General features: G+C 39.2%; 2 protein-coding genes and 1 pseudogene across 2 annotated transcripts; 2 read left to right on the top strand and 1 right to left on the bottom strand.

Moving 5' to 3' along the window:
• Nucleotides 1-113, top strand: LOC121203869 (uncharacterized; annotated as a pseudogene).
• A 3,446-nt stretch (nucleotides 114-3,559) lies between these two features.
• LOC107952864 (cytochrome P450 CYP82D47) lies at nucleotides 3,560-5,852 on the top strand. The gene is made up of 2 exons (XM_016888063.2): nucleotides 3,560-4,766; nucleotides 5,085-5,852. The coding sequence occupies exons 1-2, from the start codon at nucleotides 3,807-3,809 to the stop codon at nucleotides 5,715-5,717; spliced, it is 1,593 nt and encodes a 530-aa protein (XP_016743552.1). The 5' UTR covers nucleotides 3,560-3,806; the 3' UTR covers nucleotides 5,718-5,852.
• Nucleotides 5,853-5,938: 86 nt separating this feature from the next.
• LOC107952863 (galacturonosyltransferase 8) lies at nucleotides 5,939-8,855 on the bottom strand. The gene is made up of 3 exons (XM_016888062.2): nucleotides 8,206-8,855; nucleotides 6,818-8,056; nucleotides 5,939-6,478 (listed from the first exon to the last, which is right to left on the bottom strand). Exons 1-3 carry the CDS (start codon nucleotides 8,383-8,385, stop codon nucleotides 6,203-6,205), a joined length of 1,695 nt encoding a protein of 564 aa, XP_016743551.1. The 5' UTR covers nucleotides 8,386-8,855; the 3' UTR covers nucleotides 5,939-6,202.
• Nucleotides 8,856-9,528: the final 673 nt, after the last annotated feature.

Below are 9,528 nucleotides of genomic sequence, written 5' to 3'. Positions count from 1 at the left end.
AACCCATGGTGAGGGCACCTTCGTAATAAGTTCTTGTAGCTCTATCTCTCCCATGCATCATAAAGAGTTTCTAGGTCAATCTGCACAAAAGAAGAAATATCATTCCTCAATTTAGTTGTTTTAGCTGGCAAAAAATATTTAAGCAAAAATTTTTCAGTCATTTGTTCCCAAGTAGTGATTGACCCTCGTGGTAACAAGTTTAACCACTGTTTAGCCTTATTTATCAATGAAAAGGGAAACAACCGAAGGCGAATGGCATCGTCAAAAACGCCATTGATCTTAAAGGTGTTGCAGAATTCCAGAAAATTTGCCAAATGAGTGTTTGGATCCTCGTCCTTCAAACCATCAAATTGAACAAACTGTTGTATCATTTGAATCATGTTAGGTTTTAGTTCAAAATTATTTGCAGCAACAGCAGGTCTAACTATACTCGATTCAATTCCTGTTAAAATAGGTTTAGCATAATCATACATAGTACGAGGAGCAGGATTCTAATTTGTTGGATTTGCAGCAACCACAGGAGGTAGTGGATTATTCTGATTTTCAGCCATCTCTTGAGTTGTGGTGTGAATATCGTCCTCTTGCCCTTCCTCTATGTATTGTAGGCTTCGCCTTATTTCTCTTCGGTTTCTACGAGCTGTATTCTCGATCTCACTATCAAAAAGTATAGATCCTGACGGGTTTCTTCTAGTCATAAACTGTAAAAACCTGCCAGAAATAAAGAAAAGAAAATTTAGTAAATAAAAACAGAATTAAATTGCAATAAAAATAAAAATGGCTAAAGTAATAAAAATTAAGTTTTCCTAATATCTTAGTCCTCGGCAATAGCGCCAAAAACTTGATGGTCGTGAAACTAACTAAAAATTCGACTTAAGGCAAGCGCACCTATCGAACAGTAGTATAGTTATGGTGAGACCGAAAATATCGTATCCACGAGAACTAAAAGTATTAGTAATTACTATCTTTTTATTATCTGGCCTAAAAAATTAAGAGAATGTTTACCTAAAACTAATTATCTAATTAGCTAAGATTACGACAGAGATTAAGGTTGGAAAATACTTTTGAAAAACCGATTGAGAAGACAATACCTAAGAAAGAATTCACCTAGACTTCACTTATTACCGTTGAATTAGACGATTTATTCACTTGACTTATTCTATAGAAATCCCTTATTTATATTAATATCCTTTTCGAGACTACAAACAACTGACTCTAGGTTGATTAATTGAAATCTCTTTCTAATTAAAACCCCTATAGTCGCATTAACTCGATCTATGGATTCCCTTATTAGATTTGACTCTAATCCGGCAGATTTATGTCGTCCCATCTCTAGGATTGCATGCAACTCCGCTTAATTATGAATGATCTACTCTTAAACAAAGACTTTTCCTCCACTGAATAAGCACATCAAAAACCTGAATTAATATCCTGGAATACTAAAGCAAGGATTAAAACTCACAATTAAGAATAAGAACAAATATTTATCATATAAATCAAAAAGTAATAAGATTTATCTTAGGTTTTATCTCCCTTAGGTATTTAGGGAGTTTAGTTCATGATAATAATGGAAAACATTTCAAAGTATGGAAAACAACAAAACATAAAGAAACTCAAAGAACTTCTAGGAAATTGGATGGAAATCTTCAATCTTAATGTATATCCTGCCTCCGAGGTGATTCCGATGGCTGTTCTTGAGTACTTCCCTGCCTTCTACTTTGTGTGTCCCCTCTAATCTTCTTCTAGGGTGTTTATATAGACTTTCAAATGCCCAAAATAGCCCAAAATTAGCCTTTTTCTATTAGAACTAGACTTGAGCTCGACAGGGACACGGCCGTGTGCCACGCCCGTGTGAAGGTGCTCAGGCCGTGTGCAATTCTGACTTGGATTAATGTCGACACAGCCATGACACACAGGTGTATGGTCTACCCGTGTGTCACGCACAGGCGTGTGGATCACCCGTGTGGCAGTGCTTAGGCCATGTGAAACACTAATTTAGGCCCAATTTGTCCCTTTTTGGCTCGTTTCTTGCTCTTTTCGCCTTCCTATGCTCACCTAAGTGTAAAACATGAATTTAAAGGATTAGGAGCATCGAATTCAATAAAGCCAAGGAAAAATCATCCATAAATATCCAAAGCATGGTGTAAAAATATGTATAAATTTAGTTTATCAGTACACTTAACTAGAAAAATTATAATTTGGTCACAAAATAATTTAAAAGTTCTCATTTAAGTCATAGAATTATTCAAAAGTTTTTTATTTAAGAAAAAGTTCTGCCAACAAGTTCCAGGAGACAATTGGACAATCGGTACAGTGGATCAGTACCAATCATGAGTAGAAGAACATACCTTGGATCCAAGTCAATTTAACAAATAGTGTCAAAGATGGGAGAAAAAAGCTATTTGAATTTTGGTTTACTGATTCGTGATGTCCAAAAATATATCATGAAAAAAAATAAACTGTAGAAGAGAAGTGGAAAGATAACTTTTGATTCGCCCAGGCATGATGAATAAAGAAAGTTATAACATCGATTTTAACAACTCAACGACTTAAATGAAAACTTTTAAATAATTTAATGACCAAATTGTATTTTTTTTTAATTTAGTGGCTAATTGTGTAATTTAAAGGTAGTAAGATTTTTATTTATCAAACATGTTTGAAAAATTATGAATCTGGATTTCATATATAAATCATCACACTGATCTCGATTTATGTCTTACTTATTTTAGACTTTAATCGCAGCAGCGACAGCACATCCGTAACAATGACATGGATTTTAGCCGACTTGATGAACAACAAACATGCCTTGAAGCGTGACAACAAGAACTAGACCTCGAAATCGGTCGAGATAGATGGGTGCAAGATTCTGATATCGAGAAATTGGTATATCTCAAGGCCATCACTAAGGAAACATTTCGTCTGTATCCAGCAGCCCCTATATCAGTTCCTCACGAGGCAATGGAAGGCTGTCGTGCTGGATGCTAACACATCCCTTAGGGCACTCGTTTATTTGTTAAATGTTAACTTATGGAAGTTGCATCGAGACCCACGAGTGTGGCCGATCCCTGAGGAGTTTCAGCCTTAAAGATTTCTTACAAGTCATGAAAAAGTGGACATTTTGGGCCAAAATTTTGAGCTAATTCCATTCTGTTCCGGTGGACGGTCTTGCCCCGGGATGACTCTGGCATTGCAACTGACACGCTTAACGATTGCTCGCCTGCTTCAAGGATTTGACTTAACTGCACCTTTCAATGCCCCAGTAGATATGAGCGAAGGAACAGGTGCTGTCATGCCCAAGACAACTCTTCAACTTGTCCTTACGCCTCGCCTTCCTCGTCATGGTTATCGACTCGAAATGTAACAGTGGTAATTCAATGATTAATGTAAATCTTGAATAAAGAAGGCCACTGTTTGTCTGTTGACTTACAAATCTCTTTATTTTTAGCAGCTATGGTTTGAAAAATAAGCACATTTGATTTAAAAATTAGATCGCTATAGTTGAGTGCAGCCTTTGATGACCAAGTCTATTTATATCTAATGAATAAAGTGTGTGCATTGAGCTTGGCAGCAAAGTTTACCTACTTTTTGCTATCTTATTCTTCTTTTTTCTTTTTTCTTTTTTTTTCATTTTTGTGTGATTGAGATAAAATACAACCATTTCGATCAACCAATGAAATTGTCATAAGGCCAAGCAGATTAGACTTGCAAGCATTGCTCCACCCCTTCTAAAGCCAAGCAATAAATCACCCTTAATCAGTTAATCTATTCTTACCACCCTCATCCCTGTCTCTCACTTTAGACCTCAAGTAATGGAATTCTCATATTCTGTAGCGGCAATTGCAGGGATTTTAGGATTGGTACTATTCTACAAACTATGGAGGCCGGGGACTCCAGGCGACCAAAGTAGGCACCTAGTGTTAGCCCCAGAACCTTCAGGAGCCTTTCCACTCATAGGGCACATGCTCCTCCTTCGCGGTCAACGAACCCTTGCTCATACCTGGGCTGCCATGGCTGATAAATATGGCCCTATCTTCACTTTCCGGCTTGGAGTGTTCCCTGCCCTTATAATTAGCAATCATGAAGCAGTCAAGGAGTGCTTCACTACCAACGACAGGGTATTAGCTAATCGTCCACGATCCAATGCGGGAATATACCTCGGCTACGATCATGCAGGCTTTGGCTTCGCTCCTTATGGAGAGTATTGGCGCCAGGTACGAAAACTAGCCATGGTTGAACTTCTCTCTACCCGTAGGCTTGAGACATTAAAGCACGTCCAAATCTCCGAGGTGAACGCATTTATCAAAGATTTGTACTTGTTTTGCATGTTAAACGAAGCAAATCCCAACCCAAAGTTGGTCATTAGTCAAAAACTTGAAGCCCTGACTTTGAATACGATCATGAGATTGATGGCGGGCAAGAGATATTTCTGGGACACCACCAATGGGGAAGATGATGAGGAAGCAGCACATGTGGCAAAAGTTATCAAAGATTTCATGTATGTTTCTGGACTTATATCTCCATCGGAAGTGGTACCGTTTCTAGGATGGATGGATTCCATGTTCATGGGACAAGTGAAATCCATGAAGCGTGTTGCAAGAGAAATAGATTCCATTGTTGGAGAATGGGTGGAGGAGCATAAACTAAAGAGGCTCAAGAGTGAAGCAAAACCAGACAACACTCCCGATTTCATCGACCTAATGCTATCTGCAATTGAGGAGGATTCCATGTTTGGCTACTCTCGAGAAACAATTATCAAGGCTAATGTAATGGTAATATTCTTTATTTCTACTCTTTGGACTGAAAACAAGACCCTTCGCCATACTACCTTCATTTTCCTTAACTTTCCTTTGACTTGGTCTTTAGAGTGGATTTCAGCATAGGATTTGCACCATACAATTGTATACAAGAAAATGACATTTTAGCTAACCCTTATTACTGTCAAGATTAAGCAGTTGAAAATTGGATGTTATTTACAAAGTTCAAAGGATGTACATTATGGCATTAGCTAGACATTTTAAAAATATCCCTTTGATGTAGTATTTACATTCAACCAGCTAAGTTGTCGAAAATTTTATTTTCTGGTGTAGAATTTATTCTTAGCAGGCTCAGACACAACATCCATTACACTGACATGGATATTGTCAAACTTGATGAACAACAGACATGCCTTAAAGTGTGCTCAAGAGGAGCTGGACCTCAAAGTTGGCAGGGACAAATGGGTTCAAGACTCTGATATTGAGAAACTAGTCTATCTCCAGGCTGTTGTCAAGGAAACATTGCGGCTATACCCACCAGGACCGATATCAGTTCCCCATGAGGCAAGTGAAGATTGTAGCATCGGTGGCTACCACGTTGGGAAGGGCACTCGTGTGATTGTAAACCTGTGGAAATTGCATCGGGACCCTCAGGTTTGGTCAAATCCTGATGTGTTTGAACCAGAAAGGTTTCTTACAAGCCATGCAGATGTAGATGTTCTGGGACAACATTTTGAGCTGATCCCATTTGGGTCTGGGCGACGATCTTGTCCAGGGATCACATTGGCATTGCAAATGACACACTTGACAATTGCCAGCATACTACAGGGGTTCGAGTTATCCACACCTTTTGGTGAGACAGTGGATATGAGTGAAGGGTTAGGCATTACCATGCCCAAGGCTACCCCACTTGAAGTTATCCTCAGTACACGCCTTCCTTCTGCAATGTATCTGCACAGGACCTAATCTTATAGATGACTGATAACTATGTAGGTTAGATAGCTCTCCTACTTATTTAGAGCCTCTTTTAGGCTCTAATAATGGAACTTCTTTACCATGTTTATAGCAGTTAGAATTGTATGAAAGATTTCCAGTTTTGAATGGGTATCTCTAGGCCTGTTCCCCTGCGTTGAATGATATTCTGAACCAACAGTTGGAAAGGAATAATGAAACAATATATACTGTACTTTAGACGACTAACAACTTGGAACATTATGATTACAGAATAATTTAACAGTTGAATATCAGCTTAATAATTTTAATTGCAACACCTGTATGAACAAACTAAAAGCAAGCATTCTAAAATTAATATAACTATGCTATGCTACGCTACACTGGAGTACAGTAGAGGCTAATTTCCTTCCACGCAGAATAACAATAGTCTGCTTAAGGTGAGGTTGAACTTCTTGTTAAACAAGCTCTTTTGTAGCTTGTGATCCTTTTTTTTTTATTTAGACACCGAAATTGCAGGCTTGGACGAACTCCAAATCAAAGTCAACATACTTACTCCAAAGAGGCTTGAACTGATTCATGGCAATATCTAGCCACGGCTTCATATTCCCATTGAAGTGCACCACCGCGGCATTGCGGATCTCATCCATGCTAATGCTTGGATTATAGCCGAGTCCAAGAACGTGCCATGACTTGTCTAACGGTTTCGTCGTGGAGTAAAATGTGATCAAACCAGGGGGCAATGTTCCCAATTTCCATAGAGTCCTATTCTCATTCTGCAAGCAAAACCAAGGGAATATGAAGCCAATTAGTCATAACCTCATCTACTATGGCCCAATAATAGTAGTGATAAAAAACAAAACAACAACATCAAACTATTAAAACCAGAAGCTGCTAGCATTTCCACATTAAATTTTGGCGTATTAATAGCTGCTATAGCAGTTTCAACAAAGTCAAAATAATATACTTTAGTTCAGCAACGGTTTACTCAAGCTAGACTATGGAACAAGCTGCATTATCTAATAGCATAAATCAAGCACCAAAAGTAGCATGAGAGACGCTACAAGGCATAATAAAGCAATCAGAAAAACAAAAGAGTGTCACTCGAAGCTTACCAGATTCTGCCAGTAATGATACTCCTCAGTACACTTTTCCCTCCTCCAAGCATCCAAATCAAAGAAATTCATGCCATAAGCCCAAGCACAGGCTTTGGGGTTAAACTTTTGCTTAATCAATGGATGCAAGAAATTCATATACTGTGCATACCGATGGAAAGACCCAAAACAAGTCTCTACTGCCCCATTCACTTTCCCATCCATATCAATCTTCCACAAGCCAGTCAAATCCTTCTGCACCACAATATCATCATCCAAAAACAATATCCTATGCAACTTGGGGTACATCTCCGGTAAATAAAACCTCAAATGATTCAAGATTGATAAATACTTGGGGTTCCTAAACTTCATGTTAGTCGTATCTTTCGTGGCATTCTCAAGCGTGTTCTCAAAATAAAACTTCTGGAGATTAGCCGATTCTAACTGTCTCAACACTGGAACATAGGATGAATTCAAAAACTTATAATCCTCTACCGCCTTCACTTCAATATGAGCTCCATTATAATCTTTCAATTTGAACATAACCTGCATTGCCCCAAGATTCATCTTGTCCGTCACCACATGGAAAACATGTTTCCATGGCTCTTTCGCGTTCTTCGTGGCTGAATTCACCACTACGGATGCAGCAAGAACGTTATCAGAAAAGATAGCGTAATGGTAAAGCTTCGGATCCTCGAATTCCGGAGGCATTGGTTTCCCTTCATCTGTATATTTGTCCGGATGCGAGATTCGTTCCTCCATCAACCTCATTGCCAAACAATGTAAGCTTTTTGGGATCGATTTAGCGGCGATAAGGCTGGAAAATGCGCCTTGCTTTTTGGCTTTGGTCAGTTGCTCGTTGACAGCAAAGATGGTGTCTTTTAGTTTCTGGATCTTCAATTGGTTATCGAAGGATTCCTTGGCTTCCGAGATCACTTGGCGCGTGGCTTTGATTCGCTCTTTGACTTCTTTCTCGAACTGTCGTAGCAAGGGCTCGTCAATGGAGAGCGAATCGGTTTCGAAGAGAGCCCGATAGGATGGTTTACTAATGAGATCCGAGTAGTTTCGAGATAGATCAGCGAAAACCCTAACAAGCTTCGAGTTTTCGAGCTTTAGCTTTCGAGCGTAGGAGGCGTAAGCGAGGACAAGAGAGCGGTGGTCGTCGGCTTGTTTCCGGATCTGATCCAGCCGGGGCTTGAGCGGATCGGATTTGAGTGCCAAAACGGACCTCCTTGTGGATCCAATTCCAGTGGAGAAACCCTATAAACACCAAAAGAAAAAGAAGAAAAAACAACGCCGTTCAATCAGTCACCCTGGAAATGTGCATTTCTCATCTTTTAATTGATCTTAGAATCAAAAAAGGGTGAAATTAAATGTCGAGTCAATAAAGTCAGTTAGTTAGGACTTACAAAGTTGGTTTGGAGATGAGGAGAATGAGAGTGAGAAGTAAAGAAAAAAGAAAGAAGAAAGAAGAAACAGAGTGCAACAGTAATGGCAGAAGCCAATAATCTAACAGTAAAGCCAAAACCTCCAAACATTGGGCTTCCGCCGCCGACGTCGATTCTTGATGTACGGTGGTGATTTGCCATCTTTCAAATCAATCACGGGGGCATCGAAATGAAAAACAGAAACAAAAGGATAATGATAAGGAGAGTTGAGAGGATAACGAATTTGGTGATGATGGTTTGGCACTGGCAGTCGCTCACTTTTTAATTGTTTGACAGTGTGAGAGTGTGTGTGTGTTTTTCTTTTTCTTTTTACCTAGATGGAGAGAGAGAGATCAATTAGGAAATGTATGGGGAGAGATCAACGGCTGTGATTTCGTTTAGTTAATTTGAGTGATAGCTGCCACTTGGAATCTGGCTAGCAAGAAACGCGGAATCCCGTCTGACTGTCACTTCCCAAGTTTTTCATTTACTTATCAATTTCAATTGCTTATTAGATTTTTCGTGTTTCTTAATAAAGGGTAAATCAGCTCAAATTGAAATGGAATCTGGGAAGGGTGATACAGCTTCAGTGGGAGAAAATGGTAGGAGATCCGCACAAAAAGGTTAGGCGGAGGCCGGAGGATCCATCGGATCTGGACAATCCTATTTAATGACAAAAGTATGAAAGTGGTGACGAATGATGTTCAAACAATGTCATGGAAAAATAAGCTTTTAGGTATCACAGTTGAAAGGATTAATTTGTAGAATGAAGAAGACTTTGAGTTACTCGAGTGTATGCAAAAAAAGAGATCGTTGATGGCATTCCTTCCATCACTTTCTCTGAACGAGTTCATCAATTTATTGCCAAGCGCATGGTCCAGACTATAGTCGTCAAATTGCTGGAAAGGAAAATTTCATACATTACCATGACCAATAGATTGCAAGCTATCTGGAAAACTAAACAGCCATTACAAGTTATTGACTTAGAGAACGATTATTTTTCGGTTAATTTTCAGGATGATGATGAATACTTTCATGCGGTGTCGGGCGGGCCTTGGACAATTTTTGGCCAATATCTCACCGTAAGGCCGTGGACACCTTCGTTCACAACAGATCGAGATTTTCCCACTAGTTTGCTGGTTTGGATCAAATTGCTTCGGCTGTCAGAGGGCATGTACATAAGAAGCCTTTTAAAATTCCTTGGAAGCACAATTGGCCCGGTTGCAAAGATAGACTGTAATAGCCCGATTTTGAACCTAGTCGGAACAGTGGTTTCGAAACTACAAATTCGAGGTCTAAGAAATT

This window comes from Gossypium hirsutum, chromosome A07, assembly GCF_007990345.1.
Source record: "Gossypium hirsutum isolate 1008001.06 chromosome A07, Gossypium_hirsutum_v2.1, whole genome shotgun sequence".
NCBI classification, from domain to species: Eukaryota; Viridiplantae; Streptophyta; class Magnoliopsida; order Malvales; family Malvaceae; genus Gossypium; species Gossypium hirsutum.
Note: the sequence above shows the minus strand (reverse complement) of the source record. Positions and strands in the feature narration are given on the sequence as shown.

Excerpts from the sequence above, each read along its gene's own strand:
- LOC107952864 (XM_016888063.2), top strand. The coding sequence starts at position 3,807 with ATGGAATTCTCATATTCTGTAGCGGCAATTGCAGGGATTTTAGGATTG. Across the intron at positions 4,767-5,084 it reads TTATCAAGGCTAATGTAATG|AATTTATTCTTAGCAGGCTC; the intron begins GTAATATTCTTT and ends TTTCTGGTGTAG.
- LOC107952863 (XM_016888062.2), bottom strand. The coding sequence starts at position 8,385 with ATGGCAAATCACCACCGTACATCAAGAATCGACGTCGGCGGCGGAAGC. Across the intron at positions 8,057-8,205 it reads CTCATCTCCAAACCAACTTT|GGTTTCTCCACTGGAATTGG; the intron begins GTAAGTCCTAAC and ends TGGTGTTTATAG. Across the intron at positions 6,479-6,817 it reads ATCATTACTGGCAGAATCTG|AATGAGAATAGGACTCTATG; the intron begins GTAAGCTTCGAG and ends TTTTGCTTGCAG.